This window comes from Xylaria bambusicola, assembly GCF_022495145.1.
Source record: "Xylaria bambusicola strain CBS 139988 unplaced genomic scaffold F5B22scaffold_51, whole genome shotgun sequence".
Taxonomy (NCBI): domain Eukaryota; kingdom Fungi; phylum Ascomycota; class Sordariomycetes; order Xylariales; family Xylariaceae; genus Xylaria; species Xylaria bambusicola.
The window spans coordinates 238,486-258,440 of NW_025953604.1; the positions used below are offsets into that span (position 1 = coordinate 238,486).

The 19,955-nt window shown below is 48.1% G+C and overlaps 5 protein-coding genes and 1 non-coding gene across 6 annotated transcripts; 3 read left to right on the top strand and 3 right to left on the bottom strand.

Annotated features, from left to right (window-relative positions):
• Nucleotides 1-62: 62 nt before the first annotated feature.
• F5B22DRAFT_638916 (uncharacterized protein) lies at nt 63-3,063 on the bottom strand (the record flags this gene model as incomplete). Its single annotated transcript, XM_047977657.1, has 5 exons — nt 63-2,465; nt 2,521-2,669; nt 2,725-2,829; nt 2,889-2,944; nt 3,026-3,063. The coding sequence occupies 5 exons, from the start codon at nt 3,061-3,063 to the stop codon at nt 63-65; spliced, it is 2,751 nt and encodes a 916-aa protein (XP_047827188.1).
• Nucleotides 3,064-3,563: 500 nt separating this feature from the next.
• On the top strand, nt 3,564-3,654 carry F5B22DRAFT_t161. The gene has a single exon. It is a non-coding gene; the product is annotated as a tRNA-Ala (tRNA).
• Nucleotides 3,655-8,168: 4,514 nt separating this feature from the next.
• Nucleotides 8,169-9,050, top strand: F5B22DRAFT_638917 (uncharacterized protein; the record flags this gene model as incomplete). The annotated part of the gene is made up of 2 exons (XM_047977658.1): nt 8,169-8,484; nt 8,542-9,050. 2 exons carry the CDS (start codon nt 8,169-8,171, stop codon nt 9,048-9,050), a joined length of 825 nt encoding a protein of 274 aa, XP_047827189.1.
• Nucleotides 9,051-11,746: 2,696 nt separating this feature from the next.
• Nucleotides 11,747-13,048, top strand: F5B22DRAFT_430523 (uncharacterized protein). Its single transcript, XM_047971749.1, has 2 exons — nt 11,747-12,134; nt 12,312-13,048. Exons 1-2 carry the CDS (start codon nt 11,996-11,998, stop codon nt 12,845-12,847), a joined length of 675 nt encoding a protein of 224 aa, XP_047827190.1. The 5' UTR covers nt 11,747-11,995; the 3' UTR covers nt 12,848-13,048.
• On the bottom strand, nt 13,043-15,028 carry F5B22DRAFT_430501 (uncharacterized protein). The gene is made up of 4 exons (XM_047971748.1): nt 14,845-15,028; nt 14,109-14,780; nt 13,646-14,036; nt 13,043-13,535 (listed from the first exon to the last, which is right to left on the bottom strand). Exons 2-4 carry the CDS (start codon nt 14,443-14,445, stop codon nt 13,238-13,240), a joined length of 1,026 nt encoding a protein of 341 aa, XP_047827191.1. The 5' UTR covers nt 14,446-14,780; nt 14,845-15,028; the 3' UTR covers nt 13,043-13,237.
• A 1,690-nt stretch (nt 15,029-16,718) lies between these two features.
• On the bottom strand, nt 16,719-18,422 carry F5B22DRAFT_638920 (Aldehyde/histidinol dehydrogenase; the record flags this gene model as incomplete). Its single annotated transcript, XM_047977659.1, has 4 exons — nt 16,719-17,281; nt 17,386-17,459; nt 17,590-17,925; nt 17,974-18,422. 4 exons carry the CDS (start codon nt 18,420-18,422, stop codon nt 16,719-16,721), a joined length of 1,422 nt encoding a protein of 473 aa, XP_047827192.1.
• Nucleotides 18,423-19,955: the final 1,533 nt, after the last annotated feature.

Genomic DNA, 19,955 nt, shown 5'->3' on the forward strand with positions numbered 1-19,955 from the left:
AAACAAGTTGGATTTTACATACAAGTAGGTAGTGTTACATGAATGCCTCGAGGTAGATATCTCTATCCTTTTAGTATGAAGTTCATATTATCCCGATCGTCATCGATCACTCGCCCCCATTCCAGCAACAGCCTAAACAAGTACACTTCCATGTCTTCTCTTCTTATTGCTTTCTCTGCCCATTTGCGACCTTGTTGAGCGATCCATCGAGCATCCTCTGTTCGACCCGGTGTGATTTGTTTCCGTCCGTTGAGCGTGCCGCGACCATCCAAGCCGATAAAATAGGACATCGTGCTGTGCAAAGCGTGGTACCGCGTATCGATGGGGATGAAATGCACCCAGGGCATCAACCGCTCCGTGAACCACTGGTGGAATATAGAGGAAAGAACCGGTACGCTGTTTGATCGTAAAACTGGGAGTAGGTCTGGTGGTGGTCCGTCGCTGGTGTCGAGTAGCATTACATATCGACCTTCCACCTCGGTGTTTAGCAGCTTTAATCCAAACTCACGCCGTAGAAACTCGCAGTTCACATCTTTACAACCCTCGGGTGGTCCGGTCAACGTTATTTGAAGAGGTAAAATACTATTTCCCTCCGTGACGGGCACGTGTTCGTAGCGAAACCTGCTGTTCTTGCCCGCTCCGATTCCTAATAGCATGGGAATTTTGTCCGTCGCTTTGGCATTCTGGACAAGGTGTACCAAGCGCAATCTATGGCTTCCGTGGAGAAGTTCGTGAGTGACCATTGGTACATCTTTGGCATCACCCTGCCACAAGACAAGGTCTTGTTTTTGATCAAAAGTTCTACTATCATAATATTCGTCCGGCTCACTTCGGGGCAGAGGGATCAAGAGATCACTAAACCCTGCCGTTTTCGACCCACTGAAGAGGGGTATAAGCTCTTGATAGAGATCGAATCGATGGGGAGTAGTATAAAACTCGTGAAGATGGAACAAGTCTGGCTGATGGCAAGGGTCAAGTGCCATTTGCCAATCATCGAGGAACTGCTCTTTACTGTGAGGAGATGTACACGAGGCACAAAAGTCTCTTACATCCCAGTTCTCACCACTGCGGCTTGGTGAGCCGGGAGGGCAGGCGAGGGCTTCGAGGTGCTGAAATCGGTGAGCTGCGATAGGGGATTGAGTTTGATGCGCCGGTGACATTTGCTTATTGGTTCTGATACCTCTCCCTGTAGAGGTGTCGGATTTTATCGAATTCCAAGGGACTAAAACCCTTGGCCTCTCCTGCATATTGATGGCAATATCCATCGCTGGCAGATGCTCTGCAAAACTTGAGATTAGAGTAATGATTCCATCGAGTGTTCTTTGTTGCGAAGGATCAGCCGGATTATTGTGAGATACTTTGCCGTTGGCAATACTAATGATGCCAATATTGGACTGACTCTTGAGGAAATCAAGCCCGTCTCGAATCTTTTGCGGTTGTAAACCCCAGAACGGAGATACATCCTTCTCTATCTGATCAAATTTGTCAATGACGACCGATTTCCTCTGACGAGCAAACTCAAACCATTTTTCAAAATTCCGAGGAGGTTTACGCCCATGGTGTCTTTCTTCGTATTCCTTCACTGCGAGCTTCAAAGTTGTGCTAACGGTTGCATGCCGTAGCCATCGATCTGCTTCTATCCGGTTTTTATAGACAAGATCATCGACAGGGTGACGAGTAAATACCTTCGGCGTTATGGAGGTGTAAATGGCTGAGGAAATTAGAATGCTCAATAATAACAGAAGGAGCAACACCCGTCGTATGAAGATAACCGAGCGCATATTGTTAGCGTATATGAAGATAATAAACCCCAGCGAGGTTGTTCCCAACATTGCTAGTGGCTGAGCTGCAGATGTTTGCTGGTATGTGCCGACGAGAAGCAAATTACCAACGCCAGAAAAAATACTATATACAAGGGTAGCAATCGTAACGGGTTCAAGTGGCGAGGTATCGCATATCATTAGGGACGTGGATATGACCAGAACAGCCACAATCATGCCGGTACTCAATGTGTCGAAGATATAAATAGGATTGACACCGTCAAGGAGCCTCGAGGGCTGGCTCATTACTGAAGGAATGCAGGTCGCAAACGAAGAGATTATCAGAATATCACCAAGGATCCGCAGGCGACTCTTAGTCGTTCGCGCCCAGGACAACACTCTCCATAATAGGATGATGATAGTTGTTTCCATGAGAAGACCAACCAACTGGGCTAAGACGACAATTGCTCCTTGATCGACTAAAGACGAACAGAAGTATGTGGATCGCATGGTAGAGCTACCAGCCAAAAACGCGCCATAGCTGAGCAGAGCAGCCCCAAACAGCAACATGAAAGGAGAGGCCGTAAACCATGCCACGATGTCTTCCATGAGATTTCCCCACATCTCTTCGGGTTCATCTGACTCTACTTGCGGTGCACGATAAGAGAAGAATCGGTACGCTGTTAATGACAACGGCAAAAATGCCTGTGAAACTGAGTCAGCCATATTTGACTTTCCCAATTAATAGACGGAAGCTGACCTCAATGCCTGCGGTGGAACATTGGAAATCATGCACGACTCTGTAATAAAGCTCGAGTCTAAATACGATGAGGATGATAACACAAGGTACGTAGAATCGACGGGGTCTAGGAGGCAAGGAGGACGATGCTTTTAAGACAGCATCAGAATCTATAGCAACGTCAACCACCATGACCTTTACATTAGTAGAGATGATGAGGTATACCAAATCGACCATGGGACCCCGGAAGCCATTTTGAAAATATGCTCACGACAAGAGCCAAGGAACCAGATATGAGAAGGAGTAAGAAGGAGGAGAGACGGGGTTGACCTGACCACGTTGTCAGCAGACCCGGCCTGGGCTATGGGCTATGAGATATGAGCAAGTACTGAATAAAGTGTGTCTTTGCAAGGTACACAAAAGCCAGACAAACGAAGCTAGAAACCTTTCACATGTTAGCGAGATTATTCATTGGCGCTGTGCCGGGTGTTAAGGCTTCAGCAGAGTGACCTCGGGTGAAGCTCACCAAACGCCTGTTAAGCGCGTGCCGCTGCCAGAAGCCATTGAGGCGGCATTGGTCACAACTCGGCTGAGAACAATGGTATAGAAGTCTGTCTACACTGTCTTCATATCACCTAATCTGTAAGAGGTTGATCTTGTAGGCGGACGAGTTTGCTTGTGGACGATGAGAGCTGAAATAATTTCTGACTAGGTACATACAGGTACGAATCTGCATCGTCAAGCTCAAGTAGGGGATTCCAGTCCTCTAACGCTTACGTGTAGGCATGCTGTAGGTACCTAGGCAGGAGCGCTGCTGCTAGGAGTGTAGCGGTAAATACAGTGCTGTAGTCAATGCACACTGTCTCAACAAAGGGATGTGGTTATATCTACTCATCAATGTTGACTTAATACTTCTTATCCTTTATTAAGCTCATTAAGTTAATAAATATTTAATTCTTTATATAACTTAATACTTAAGTTTATGTTTAACCTTAAAATCTAAGGGTGTTGATTCCATTTATTGTGGTTGGCTTACAGCATCAGATCATGATTTGATTATGATTGGGCAATTGGTCTAGGGGTATGATATTCGCTTCGCACTGAATCTAAAGATGTGTTTGCGAAGGGTCCGGGGTTCAATTCCCCGATTGTCCAGAAACTTTTGCAAGCAAGTGCAATTATACTCATGTTTTTCTTTTTTTTTATCATTTTAAGATCTCGGTGTCTTGGTGCAAGGTTAAGTTTTCACTACTTACTTAATTGATCAAATATGCCTCGATCATTATAAAAGATAATGCTCAATTTAATGGCTAAGATGCTGTGTGTTTTAATAGGTATAGGTCTTAGTTATCATCTACGTTAGCAATCAATTAATCCAAGGTGTGTATGACTTCTTACACCATGATTGAGCAAGGCCTAAAATCAAAACAGCAATTGTAAACGATGAGATACCATTCGGCACAGTTAAGTATTTATTCACACCAGATACCCCTCTGAATAACTGTATACTACTCGTAGAATTACTCATGCGCCATGTTACCAATATGGCTGACCACAGGTACAGCACGTCTGGAGAACCATATCTAGCTCATCTGCGTGACAACATAGTCAGCCAGCTTTTGTTTGGCTCGCTTCGGCGACAAGTCTGATTTGTGCTGACTGCATTGGCCAAACGCCGCCACCAAATCAAATGGCCGCCCAGATCAGCCCTATAAGTACCCGGATGGCAACCTGGATGGTCAGTCTAATTTGATAAAGGATGCGGCACAGCACGTTACCTGCCCTAAAAATAACAATATGTAAGCGTTTACGCTTCCTACACTGCGAACGTGAACAGTAATGAACTACCGGTATGTACATATAATACTACCAATACTCCCAGCTCGCTGGGTCATTGAAGTTGTTTCTCAAATGTATTATGATGGAGTTGCGCCGGATGGACTTCGAGCATCTTCATTAACCGCCAGACCACGTGACTACGATTCAAGACAGGACAGACACGAGCCAAGCAGTACGGTACCGATCACTAGATGAAGGCTGATTCACCATCAAGATCAAGTGTCCACAGTCTTTTAGAGACGACATCTGATGTTGCTCAGGAAATACCGATCAAGTCAACGAGTGACCCCTCACGTTGTTTCACCAACTTCAACACCTTGCATGCCAACGTCGCGAATAACAACAGGGAACAAGTGACATTGAAGTTGGAATGACGATAGGAATACCGGCTCTCTACTCCTCGACGAATGGACCCCGACTATACCCTTCTTCTTTCACGGAAATTACGTTGTCCAATGAGACTCCCTCGAGTCCACAACTTCAAACAATGTTGGCAATATGAGAGACTTGAGCGGCTGAATATTCAATTGGGCTTTTGGAAAATCAGACTGCTGAACGATCAATGTCACCAAAGGCTCACATATACTATAACAAGGGCAGTAATACTGAGCTTGGAATCTAGGCAATTCGGATTATAATGATCAACTAGGGCTGCATTAGTCCTTGACCAACCAACTCCTTCTCGGCTGTTGGTGGCTTGACTTGACTCTATATACAATTGGTCTGCCAGCCTAGACCGTCTGGGTCTCTAGGGTCTGTTTCAAGAAGCGAAGTCTGTATAACCTCATTTTCCAATATTGCCCAATATTGCCTACATGTCTTGAAAGATCATGAACAGCCTGCAATGGTCCTTCGTACGGCCGAAGTGCAAGGCGAACTGCATATTTCAGCCGGCACAGAGGTTGCACGTGTAATATATACAGCACTACCTGAGCTACACAAAATCGTTAACACAGTTGCTGACAATAACTGAGGAAGAAGAGACTTACTTGATTGCAGCGAGGATGTAATTGTCGAAAAATATGCTTTTTGAAAAGCAGCAAGTTACGAATTATAATATTTCAACGAAAACTGGCCACTCCACGAACAAGATCGTTTCCAATCAACTCGATAACGAAACAGCAACTTCTACTGAATGAAGGTCAAGACGACTTGAAACCGAACCATACGAGTCATCGACGATTCCGTCTAGGCAGGAGGGAAAGGCACGAATGCCCAAGTCAATGTCACCAAGACAGCTCCACCAAGAACAGAGATGAAGCAATTCCGATCTGCTTGAGTAAACACTGTTACATTACTGCGAGCCACTATTGCCTTGATATTTCACCAACATAGATCAGCTTGTTATAGGAGAGGCCCTACTGTATAGGAAGACCTTGCAAGTGAAAGCATGATGGCCACCTACCTCGCCGCAGTACACTCGAGCCCCGAGGTGTAGGAGCAAAGCAAGAGGCGTGCTTGAGTAGAAGATGCTGGAATTCGAAGACTGAAACTGGCAGGCATACAATTCTCGAGGCGATGCGAATTTTTTAACCTGGTCAGATAAAAGCGAGGGTTCGGCGGAGGATTTCCGGCTCATCAATGCGTTCCTGAGTGGCTGACTACCTATCCGTCTCAGCTCAAAGAATTACGTCTTGGCGGCGACCCCAGAACCGCGTTAGCAACATTGGCCGAAGGATTGCCCAGCAAAGGCCAAGCAGGAGAGCTAGCTGTATATGCTAGTAAACTGTGCACTACGACAAGATGTTATTTCCTCTCGATGTGTCGAAGATTCAACAGATATCAATTAGTCTTACGGTGGTGGCAGGCCGATGGCAAATCTGACGAAGATGACTAAAGCTGGGGAACCGATCACTCCCTTTTTGGGCGACTTGAAGACAACCAAACGGGCTTAAAAGCAACCAGGAAGGTCGGGCGATCCGCAAGCGCAGCGACCCCTGCTCCTAATAATCACGATGGAACCATCGCGTGGCTTTGTTCGCCACTTACGCCATGGGCAGATCTTTCGCGCGACTAGGGTTGATGCACAGGAACACTAAGTGGCCAACTTTCGGCATGTTCAGATTTGGTAGTACAGCATGTACTATGTGGTACCTATTTTACTAAATGGTGATTTCTGGTGGGTAGGAGAGCATTCAGTTATAATCAGAACCCTGAAGCGCGTTACACGGCGTATGCTCATGCAAACTATTCGGGCTGACGGGCGGTGTACAGATGATATTGCAAAGGGTAAAGGGAGCCGTCAGCATATCAGCCAGTTGCTTACTTCAGGATATGTACCCGTCCTCATACTTACACTAGGATCCGAAGGTAAGAAAGGCTGTGCTTGTATACACAATGTATAAGAGGATTCTGCTCCAAGCAGGTACCTGGTGCATGCCTATACCTTCACTAGTGTGCTAGGTAACCTAGAGTCTGCTAGAGTAACCCAAGGGTCGGCCGGCATTTCCAAGTTCGAAAGTTCATTGGCTCCCGCGATGGGATGAGGTGATCTTTCGTGTTTTTGTCCAGTTTAAATTATGGTTATGCACTAAGAGGTAGATAGGAATCCTACAGGCTCTGCCACGGGAAAAAAGGGGCATCTTCCTGGGCACCCGGCAAGATTATGCCAATACACTGCTTGCGTTAGTCCTCACTCTCTAGTCCCGTTGCGGCATTGTCCAGGTTGTCAGCTTGCGCGTCTAGTCTTGCTAGAAGGCCAAGAGTATACGCTGACCGACAAATCTACACTATTTGTTTTTGCCTTCATCAAACTTCTACCCTAGTATCGACTTTTTTGCAATTAATAAATGAAGAGTTTGAAGTTCAGTCCAGACGCGAAATTGAGCTCTTAGTAATTATTGTCTAGGTCCTTTGCACTGAAACGATGTCAAACGACAAGCCCGTGGAACTACGCTTTTGTTCCGGGCTAGCCCAATTGCGGCACAGGATATTAGCGTCTTATGTCATCTTCGGCAGTAGTCTCAGTCCTGGCAATGAGCCTTACTTAGTTGCAGTCACCCCTGGTCCTACCCCGGTCGTGGTTGAGCGATGGAACACGGCGATGATTATGTCGGTCAGGCCTGGGGTCGATGAAGGGCATCTAACCTGAAAACCTCGAATCAGATGCGTTAACTACTATATGTTGTAGTACACTAGGTTACTGTTTAATAAGCATGAGTAGCGTGGTTAAGCTATGGTCCTGACGGCGGCATTAGCCGAACACTTGTCTTTGCACGCTACAGTAACTGAAACTAGTAGTAGGACATTCAGTTATTTACATGCAGACTGCTTACATATAAACACTTTGGATGATGGTAACGCCATTCGGACTACTAAGACAACCGAACTTGCACTGGTTTTCCTAGCGTCATTTCCCGTCATTACACGTGCAGATTGAAAACTGCTCGGATCCAATACCTAAGTAAGTGCAAGGGTTCGTCATATGCTGCGGAAGAGTAGGAAAGGCGGACGATCGTAGTCAGCTTGCAGACGCCAAGGCACAAGCCAAGGGACACTAAAGTTTCCGTTCGGTACCTCCACATTCTACGGGCGCCGGAGACTCGAGAGGGAAGAGATAGACAGTCAGCCTCATCCACTGGAGACGCTAGAAGTTCTATTTTGGGTGAATTGCACGCTACAAGGGATGGGCGGCGTCGATGGGTAACGGGTGCGTGGGAGGGCTCGGCTCCGGTGAGCTGTGAGACGAGTTGAATATATAAAGCTATTCAACACCTCATGATAATCACATTCCCTTTTTGCCTACCACCCCTCTCACCACATTCATTCCTTTACCAATCCATTAACCATTCTCTTCTCTCGACAATTCCTTGTCCTTCACATAGCTCACAATGAAGTTCTCTACCGGAGTCGTTTCCACCCTGGCTGTGGCCAGCGCCACCATGGCTGCTCCCTCCAAGAAGTGCCGCAACGAGGACCTCCCCACCACCTTCATTGCCGGTGTTGAGGTTGTTGACACCCAGCTCGTCCGTGATGCCCACGAGCTTGTCAAGGAGTTCATCCCGCTCCAGCCTTACTTGTACAACCACGTTGTCCGAACATGGCTCCTCGGTGCTGCTGCCCTGAACAACAACGCCACTCTTAAGAGCGAGGTCGACCTTGAGCTGCACGCTGTCGGCTCTCTCCTTCACGATCTTGCCTGGGACCGTAAGTTTTCTTCACTCCCACTACATCACTGGACTCTTTACTAATTAACTGCTTTAGAGCGTGACGACTCTCCCTACAACAGCCACGCTTACCGTTTCGAGATTGACAGTGGTGTTGCCGCTGTCAACTTCGTCAAGGGCCACAAGGATGGTGGCAAGTGGAGCGCTGCCCGTCTTGAGAAGCTCTACGATGGTATCTCTCTACAGACCATCCTCGGTGTTTCCGACTTCAAGAACATCGACACCCAGTGGATCGTCAAGTCCATTGGTTTCGAGTTCCCCCAGCCGCGGTCTCCCCTCATCCCTGAGCAGTTCTACGACAGCGTCCAGGGCAACTTCACCAACAGCACTCTCTTCCGTGGTACCAACGACACCTTCACCCGCTTCTGTGTTAAGGACCCTGAGACCACCTACAACACCTTCCTCTCTGTCTTCGGTGATGAGTACGTTGCTGGCTACACTGAGCAGGGTGCCCGTCTCTTCGACCTCATCCAGGGTGGTATCCAGCTCGAGCTCGGCCAGTACCCCGATGTCTCCTTCACCCCTCTTCCTCCCGTCAGCGCTTAAGTTAATGCGACCGTTCCTCTCTGAGGGGGTAATATTCTTGTAACTATGTTTACTCTTATATAAATAGACTTGATATGAGGTGGTCAAAACTACGAGCATTGTTTGGGGCGTGACGTGAGCAATGGTTAATGGAGTGGCATCTATCTAGCATCACGAAAAAAAAATATTAATGATCGTGTCGCTGAGCATTTCAAACCTTCCATTTTGGAACTTTGTGACGTCCTCATCAATCCTTGACTCTTGGCCTGTCTCGGGCTTGCTTGTAAGTGGTGCATGTGGGTACAGCAGGGTGAAAGCTTAAATTATCATAAGCACTAACTACCTAGTTATCCATCTCGCCTCGCGTTGGGTGTGGTTGCAGCAGAGGTCATAGCATCGACGTGAAATCGCCTAAGCCAGCCGTTTGCGCACTATCCGAGCTCCCCGCAGTATAAACAGTAATCTGTACTACCCACACGCGTACTTGAAAGACGCTGTCGCGTTGGTCTGCGTTGGGTAACATTTGACGATGAGCACTAACCAGGACTAAGTGGATATAAAGGATGCTTGCTCATTTCCGAGACGGGGTCACATTGATTTGGTCTTAGACGTAGCAAACTTACCTATCCAGCTTATCCCTGAGCAATAATCGGCCTTTCGTGAATGGGAACATGATTCGTTTACATAGCGTAAAGAAAGTTTATTCGACACAATACAACAAACTCAAGAAGAAGATAGTTAACTTCACTTTTTTATAGTTTTGACAATAGTTTCGATATCACGGCTGCAGCCGCCGACTACAGATTCTATGTACACTATCTTACTCTTATCTAGTACTAAGGTTAGGCCCGTACATAGCGTACACACCTGAATCCCAGCGTACTCTCAGTCTCCACCCAAGTTCAGCCATACTCGGTATGTACACTAGATTTTCAGGTTCCAAAGGAGTTTGTTTACAGCTGGTTTGTGAACATGGCCATAGGCTATAGCTACGTAATATCATTACTCTATCACGTTACTCAGACCCCCTCTGACGGAGCTGAGGTCCATGCGAGCACAATCCTTGCTCTCTATTTTCCCAGAAATCATAGAAACGTAAAGAGAGAGGTCAGCGGATATACTCCGTAGAAGCCGCGAAAGTGTTTTCTGTACTGAACGGAGTTAAGGGAAAAGCGATGTACATAGTATGGTAGTCGGATACGTAAGAGCGAGGGTGACTATTTCCTTACCGTACAGGGCTATGTACCTGACGTGCATCCTAATGTAGATAGTACGCTGCAACCCCCTCTGCGGCTGACGAGAAACTCCTTTTCCAGCCAAAGTAGCTGGGACAGGAGTGGAATAAGATGAATAAGATGGCCTTCATCGACATCTACCTAGTGTAGATAATCAATCAAGATGTCAACCGGTCCTTGCCGACTTAGCTACTGATGCTCTAAGTAAGGAATTGCATATCGTAGATTACTTGTTGTGATACGAAGGTTCATAGTAAACTGTATTATGAACTAATCCTCATCACATGCAGCCCGCCTCTTACCCCCTTACAACTATAGCTGAAACGGTCATAGGGATCTGCAAATATGAGAACAAACGAAACACAATAGTCACATGGCTGTTTTTCTCTTTTCTTGTTCAGTAATTGGCTAGAGATACTTTTCCCATAATGAAGTCGAGGCAGGCTATCGCGTATTTAACCATGTGATAAGTACACCGTACTACTTACGTAGTAAGTAGTAAGTAGCAATAAAGATCGGTATTGTTGAGGCATATTGAGGTTCCTTGGAGTTTAGGAACATCAGTTGAAGTAATCATATATACGCTACCAAGACATCCACGGGCGCTGCAGCAGGGATCCGAATGGACCGTATGGGGTTCTAAGTGATATAACAGATTACCTAGTGTATGGTTTTCTGTTATATGTCGGTGTGCCGGTATTGCTTCCGTAGCGCAGGATATCAGAGTCACCTAAGTAACAAGAGTCGACAGATAGACACTGGAAACTGTACCAGGTTTACCAGTCTGACCAGGAGTACAACTACTTCGTAATGAATGGTCAATAAGCGCCTCGGTTATAGGCGTTTGGAGAATATCGGGCTTAAGGATAGTAATTACCGATCTACTACAGCAGTTTGTTCGTAGTATCGTAAGATCTTTTCTAGCACAAGCAACCAGTTGCCTTAACCAACTTCGGCGTCGGACATTCCTACATGCCGATAGCCGTCAATCCAGCAGTTTGAAATAAAACGTGACTATTGTATTATCCTGGTTGAAGGATATGTTCACATTACCTCTACGCCGTACTACGTATAGTATACGGCGTATACTATCAGGAAGCCAACAGCTCTTCCACTGCGAATCAGATCTGCACTGATCCAACATGCCTGGCAGACATAGACATGTACTTGGTAAATATGAGAGACGATGGAAGATGGCGACAACAAGACAATCTACCTATAGCTGAGTATCTAAGGGAAAACACGAAGCTAATATCTCATACAGAGCTATACTTCGTGATTAAATTTATTAAGTCGTCTTCAAAAGCCTATCCCTTTAGGCCCTAGGTACCTCCATAGTAAGGGGGGCCTGAAGTGTCCAAATGTGTTACACCGTCACAGTGAATTGGAGTACGTGACGTGACCTAGACATATTCTCGTAACCCAGCAGCAAGCCTTAAGCCTTATCATAGAGGTCCAATTATGTACCGCTGGGTACATGTAGGTACTTGCGATAAGATACCGGTACCAGCTCCTAACAGAATAGTACGTAAAACGTCATAGAGCGAATTGTAGAAGGCTACAATTATTTGATATTCAGCTTCAAATCTTTGAATACATTCGCCCTCTTAGCAAAACGCGCGCTCGCTTCGACGTTTCCTTGGCCAATTGATTTGCCACACCATAGGACCATAGGATAACGGAGCGCATCGCAAGCCCTCCATTTAGCAGTACTACGGGCGGCGAACTAGAATGGGCGCCAAAGCTTCGAAACCCGCGCAGGCGGTATCGCGCAAATTCCCGACCAGGACTCCAGGCAATGCCGTGCCGCCCCGGTCGACAGGAGGACCACCTACTAGACGAGCGGAGCCGAGAACCGTGAAAGATGAAGGTGGGTGAACTTGAGTGCTTTACCGTGCCCTGCGGCTATGTTACCCGGGGAAGAGCTTCTAGTGGGAGAGTACCAGGGGACTGGTCTGAACGGTAGTTCGAAGCTGGCTACAAGTTGAAAGAGGGTCACCGCGTTTACGAACAATAGCTAAACTAGCTAACACGTGTCCTACTGAAGCAATCCGCTCGGACGGCCGGGATCCAGACCTCGACCTTGACGCGAGCACGAACCCGGCATACTCAGAGCGCCTACGACAGATGGGTGTAGCGACGCCATTCCCAACGTTATCCAACTCTTCAACAGCTGGGCCCTTCTCATCTCCTTCGCCATCAACTTACACACAAACTTCATCTTCTTTATCGCCGCCCTCACAGGCGCCGTCTCGGTCCCCACCGCCCAACACAACGACCACCACATCATTCTATCCACCGCCATCTCAAAATCGTACTCTCAACGCCTTAGAGGCAAGACGCGAACTACAGGCCCGCGCCGACGCAGAATTCCAGGATCCTTCACGTGGCCGCGAATTCTTGGATGTCGAGACACTGAGGAAGGCCTTATTACTCCAACATCGCGGCGCTACAGCCAACGATATTGAGGCGAGACTGCGGCTCAAGAGCGGCGTGCTTGCGCGGTTGGGGCCCCGTGGTGTTACTGTTCCCATCAACACAGAGACAATGATCAAACAGACCTGGGGTGGTTTACACGAATGAATAGGAAATTTCACAACCAAAAAAAATTAAATAAATGAATAAAAATTGAAGAGAAAGGCAAGTTGAATTGACGCATTGATGGCATTTACTGTACAGCATGAAAATAGGTGAGGACCTTAGAATGGATAATGAGCCACCTTGTATATGTAGTAGTACCACATCTCCGACGTCAATTGGTATCCGTATTATTATATTTAAACAACAGCTATTATGCAGTAGACAGGTGAAAGATGCTAAGGGATTAATCTGCATAGTTCGATATATTAAATATATCCTCGCCTTCAAAATGCCGTGAGACTCCACCGCTATACGAAACCGCCTGTCTTGTCTTTTCTTTGGGCCTCGCAACCCGTCTTTCATCGGGATCCGGATGAGGAACGTCTCCTGTTTCTACCACGCAGCATGCCCACCATCTATCCGCAGGTCTGCTCCCGTCATAAACCGGCTGGCGTCGCTAAGCAAGAAGACGGCGGCACCGCGATAATCTTCTGGCTTGCTGAGGGCGTTCAGCATGTTCTGCTTGGGCCATTCCGTCTCGCGCTCCGGGAACTGCATGAACAGCTTCTGCACCATCTCCGTCACGATGTACCCAGGGGAGATGGTGTTCACGCGGATCCCCTTGGGGCCCCACTCCATCGCTAAGTTGCGTCCCAGCTGTATCACGGCTGCCTTTGATGCATTGTACACTCTGTAGTTTCGGAAAGATGGCGTTAGCGGGTTTACGTGATACCTACCGGGCTTTTCAAAGGCTTTGGGCACGACTACCTATATGACGGGAGAAAACGGTGTGTAACTTACGGGCATATTAAACCGCGATTGGCAACTGTGCCACTCATGCTGGCAATCAAGACGAGGCTGCCGCTCGATCCGAAACGGGTCATCTGACGGGCTACTGCCTGCGCTGTCATGAGCACTCCCGTTACGTTAACGCCTAGCATGCGGTCGGCGTCTGCCGCGGTGTACTCCAGAGCGGGTGTCTCTTGCTGAATCCCCGCGGCCGCGATAAGGCCGTCAATCCGACCATGCCTCTCAGCAATTTCCTCCACGAGAGAGTTGAGGGTGTCGACACCCGTCCGCACGTCTACCTGGTGGTAGAATACCGCCGTACCTAGCTCGTCCCTCGCCCGTTGGGCTATTCTCTGATACTGTGAACCAGCCGGTGGTTCTGACTGCCGGTCAAGCACATGTACTGAGTCTGCGTGTGAGAAATTCTGGCTATACGAGACTGTGAGAAGCCGAATTGGACGGGATGGATACTGACCTGTGGCGCCGACCTCTAGGAGTGCTTCCGCTTGTACCACACCTAACCCTTGAGCCCCGCCGGAAACTATGATCACCTTGCCGCGTAGGTTGAATTCGGGTAATATTCCCTTAGCGGGAGGAGAGAAGCTGTGTGCAACAACATCACCCTTGGGTGACGAGGGAGACTGCGATGACGCAAAGCGTAGCTGGTTCTCAAGTACATGTGGTGTTCTTAAAGCCACGATCCCCGCTACTCGACGAACTATAGCACCCCCTAAGGCGAAACTTGGCGTACCTCTGGAGAGCCCGCTTAACGAAAGAGCAACTCGGAGGGTTCTGGGTACAATGGTTGCCATTGTGTTGATGAGCGCCACGAATGTTATATCCTCATAAATGGTTTATATTGTTGAGATACGTAGATTTTATGTCTGCCCTAGTATAAAATGAAGACACGGACCGGCAACGAAAAGTGTCTGAAAACGATAGCTGTCAACAATGCAATGGTAGCAACCTACCGTCTCGTTTTATACTTCTAGCCATCTCTGTCTAAGAACACAGGGGGTTGGACGGGACGGTAGCAAGCAAGGTTGTAGATACCCGCCCAGCAGCCGTGTCTGCTAAGCAAAACGAGAAAAGGATTGAATCCATTGCCGTCACGCGTACAGCGAGCACTTTCTCGACGAACATAGCTCTGAGCCAAGAATGTTAGCCCCGTACAACGTCATACGGTATATAGTTAGGCAACTCCAGTTTACCCGCCGGTGTCCCCCCGGGGGCACGCGTGATGGTTTCCTTGGTGTTGTTACAGCTAGATACCCCCTGGGCTTGCTTGTGGTGAGCCCCTCGTAGGGCGGAAGAAGCGGACATAGGTCCTGAAGGGTTACGTAGAGGAAGAGTCGGCGCTCTCGTCTCGAGCCTACTTAAGCACTACTCCACGCAGAAGATCCACTTTCCACGCATGCTGGGGACTAGAAATCTGGAGGGTGAAGCTGTTTGTGAGGGGGACGGCCAAAGGACCCGAAGGTATGTAACCACGAAGTTTGGAGTCTGGGGTTCTTGCCCGCTAGCGTGGACGTAGCATACCGTGTGGTCAGTTGTCTACATAGTAGACGTACACTGAGGAGATCCTTGTCAGACTCTGGGGGGCCTTTACTTACTACCACGCGGGCGGACAAGAAGGGCGTTTGAAATTCCATAGGAGAAGTCCTTGATCGGATTACCTGAATAGGGAATCCAAGAAGGGATCTAAGGCAGTCAGGGAGGCGGGTAGAACAGTCTGGGCCATCTCGATGCGTACTCGTGCTAGTGTACAAGCGCGCTCCCATTGTTGTATATCATACTTCTCTGATATCATGACTTGTCATGAGTAGTAGTATTGGTACTATCGCCGGCTCTCACCGGTCCGCAGATACGTGCGCGGAACGATTGGCAAATCAAGGAGTTCTTGGTCCATGTTACTGCCATGAGTTACATGTAGGTAATATTTTCCTAGTTGTCGACGAGTATCCCTATGTCGTGGCGGTGGATAGGCGCTAACCTAGCCGGATCTTTATGGGAGTTGGGATGCAAGCAGGAGTGCTACCCTGCGAAGACATGCAGCCATTGGGACGGCAAGGAGAATTATCCCCGTTGTCATTGCAGCAGCAGCCGTTCCTGGTCTGATGGTGTGACAATGATCCACATATGACAATTCAACTGGTACAGTGGTATTTTATGTGCAATCTCTTCAGACAAAGCCAAATGACCTGAACTTTACTAGGCATGTGGACTGCCCAAGTTCACGTGGGGTTGTCGTTCGATCGAGATGCGATATAGGAGGTGGGTTGTATTCATGTCTAATCGCCCAGTCTACCAGTGTATCCCAAAGGGCCCCCTGCAGTGACAGCGTCCCGTTTGTCGATGATATCTGGAATTCAGGATGTGTTCTCTTTGTGTTAAGTGTCATCAGTACCACACCCATCACTACATCACTCGGGTGGCTTGATGCTATTGGTTCCACTTTGAGCATTAGTCCGGTTCAATCTCAGAGTTGACTGTGTAAACTTTGCTGGCAGAAGCCGTGATTTGCCGGGTCGGGGAGAAGGGATGCGCATCGACACGAAGGGGAAAACATGGGTAATATAAGAAACTTTAATATTGAGTTGCATGATACAGCGCGAAGCAGATGGTTGTCACTTACTAACTGTATGCAGGCGGAACGGTCTCGCGCTGCAACGAGACGTATGATGCGACGTGTGATGCGACGTACAGTAACAGCTGGCGAAACTACACAGAGTTTGCTTTGTTGGAGAACGAGGTATATAGAGATATACAAGTCTAGAGTACGCATCTTTTCTCGAGATCGCAGATCTTCCTACTGTAGTGAAACCCCCACAGCACTGCATGCAAAGTCATTAAAGGGATCATAGATCTAGATCTCTTCCTTAAAGATGCAGGCAAGAGGCAATTGAAAGCGAATTCAAGCAGATCTCCTTGTCGGACGACGCATTGCTTCCTACCTAATGCACTACCGGTAGATCTGCTTCCAGTCTAGGCGCTTCTCCAACTCTGAGATGTGATCTATCTACTACTGTACATATTTATCGCAGAACTCCGCTTGCGCGCATTAGAATTAGAACTGCCAATATGATTAGCCCTTCCAAGTGACTACCTTTGTCCTCAAATACTCTTCGAGCCCGACTGACGCGTTGAATCTTCCGTAACCACTAGCCTTCGCTCCCCCGTGGGGTAAGGCTGCTTCGTCGTGAACCGACATGCTATTGATATGGACTGCTCCCGTTTCTATGTTCTTGGCGAATCGGAGTCCAGTTCTCAAGTCCTCGGTAAATACAGCCGATGAGAGCCCATACTCGGTATCGTTGGCGATGCGCAGCGCTTCCTCCTCACTCTCAATCTCCAGCAAGCTCACCGTTGCGCCGAATGACTCTTCCTTATATATGTCCATGTTAGGAGTAACTCCAGCGATGACAACAGGCTTCAAGTGTGTATTTAATGACTCTTCGGCGTTGATCTCCCCGTTCAGAATGGATGCACCCTTGTTGGCTGCATCTTGTGCCAGCCTCCTATTCTTCTCGACTGCTTGTGCGTTAATGTGGACCTGGGCTCCAGACCACTTCTTTGAAACTGTTTCTCTAAGCTTGCTTTGAAACGCCTCGCTAATTTTCTTGTGGACAATAATCCGTTCGGTGCTCACTATAATATTCAGAGCTAGTGTTCAGCGCCAATACGGAATGAACGTCTATAGACGCTGAAGAGTGCTTGAACAGAGAAGGAGAGGAATATAAGTCACTACTCACTACAGATCTGGCCCGAATTCAGAAAAGCCCCTAACGAACATTCATCCGCAGCGAGGTCTAAGTTGGCGTCCTCCCTATTTACACACTGGGGTCAGCAGATACCGGAAGGAGTAAGGATTTGGCCAATTTCTCGGGAGCGTGCAGCTGCAATGAGGTCCTGAAACTTGCTCAAGAAGAGAGAGTAAATGTTTTCAGAGGACTGACCAGACGATGGCCGGAGCCTTGCCGCCAAGTTCTAATACGATAGGCTTGAGATACTGGCCGGCTAACTTGCCCACTATTCTTCCAACGCCCGTACTCCCGGTGAAATTAATCTTCTTGACGGATGGGTGGGCGATGAGTGCCTCAGTCACAGCGGGGGCATTAGCTCTGTTGGTTGATATCAAGTTAAGCACACCCTTCGGCAGACCGGCGTCGTTAAAGATAGAAGCAATGGCATGCATGACTCTGGGCGAGACTTCAGATCCTTTCAATACCACGGTGCACCCAGCGGCAATGGGATATAGGACCGAGCGAACACCCAGGATATAAGGGGCATTCCTGTCCGTCAGTTTATCCGTCTCGCCAAATTCTCGACAGAAAACTTACCACGGGGCAATCGCCAACACGACGCCGTACGGCTCACGCCATACCATGGCGCCCATACTTGGGTCCGAAGGCCTGGGCACAGAGCCTTCAACCGATGCTCCTATGCGGCCGGCGGCATCCTTGATCAAGTCGATGCCAACATCTAGGTTAAAAGTAGCCCAGCCCTGGGGCTGGCCAATCTCGTCTACCAGGTACTGGGATAGCTCCGACCGCCGTTCTGTCATAAGCTCGGCAGCCTTGAGAAGAATGTCTCTACGCGAACTGGTCGTCGTATCTCGCCAGGCGCTGGCAGCGGCGGCGGCGGCATCAACGGCTGCATCGGCATCTGATACGGTCGCTACACCACATAGATGCACAACCTGGCCAGAGGCGGGTGACTTGACTTCGAAGGTCTCTTTGCCAATGAGCTCCTCGCCGTTGACAATGAATGGGACAGTGTATGGCGCCATTGGTGGCTGATTTGCGGAGAACTTGGTATCACCGAGATGAGGGGCCAGGTAACACGGTAACTTGCAAAGACTTGTCGTAGTTGAGGAGAACACCACCTAACACCTAAATAATAACAACGTGAAGTAGTGTTCCGCGCTGATTCTGTGGCAGACTGTGGCAGACTGTGGAGGAAGCAAAACTGTAGTTGGCACTGTAACAATATTGAGTCGCGCTGGCCGTTTTAAACCAACCCTCGATCCATCATCGACACTATACTACCTATGTACTTACTTACATACTAGTAGTATTAGGAGTATTGCCGGGCATATTGCCGGCACAGATCAGATAAGCGAATGGGAAGAGGGGCACAGGGAGGGGGAGGAAGGAATAACATTCCTTACAGTACGTAGACTACGTAGACCTAGGTATATCAAAAATCTACAACTACTGTAAGCACCTACGTCTTGATGCTGTGGAGAGGATGCAGCCCGCGATTCTGACGTGAGCGTCTCATACAAGGGTGTTGATATATATTATCTATTAGGTAAGTAGTATACAGAACCTTGCCCCAGAATGCGTCACCCTTTGAATACCTACTCGACCCAGTTACAGATAGATGTTATCGTAGTGTAAAACCCCTTAAATTCTTCCATTATCATTAACTTTGGCATAGCATTACGCAGTTTTACGTATACCTAACCTAGTATACCTATATATACCGATATCCCTTGCCGGCCGCTAAAGCTACGCCACTTTCAACGGCTCTGCACTCCGCACCTCCACCCACGCATGCGACCCCAGGAACCACATGGGCATACTTACAGTACCTACATGTACATTAAACCATTGCCAGTCGGCGGAATTCAGCCAGGCATGCGTTGGAGACCCCTGATTATAACATGCACTGAGCGTACACCGGCATCAAGCGATATGCGTTTCAAGACTCGTCGGCTGGTTGCCCACCGAGATTACATACAGGAAGAGACCACAAACATAAGTCTGCCACCATTCATTCTACATAATACTGTACAGGACTAGGTATATAAAGGCAATAGCCAAGCCTGCGTTAAGGGATAGACAGAGAGCCGGGCGAGTTATAGTAACTGGCAACGTGCACTAAATTGCGTAGAACGGATACAAAAAGTGGAAGTCTCTCGAGTCATGATGCCACCAACAAATCCCATCCCCTGGCCCTCAATACAAAGTATAAACGAACCAAACTTGTGGCTCTAGGGCTACCTACATAGGTACCATGGCCCGCAGCCCGGTGACTAGGTACTCACACACCCTGATTGAATCCGGGATTATCAAAATAGATTGGGTCGCACCAGGCGCCTCCTTCAACATACTTCTTCTCTATAGACACATAGAAACCACGTGGGAATATTCGTTCTGATAGAAAAGTGCTAATTCTGAACTTGATTTGCTGGAAGTTCTCGTTGACCTGTATCTCATCGTGCCGCAGTCTCTACAGTTCTCATTGGAGCCGCCAACAAGAACGCTGTTGTGTATCTCACGCACTTACTTACATACGATTCCGGTGGAAATATACA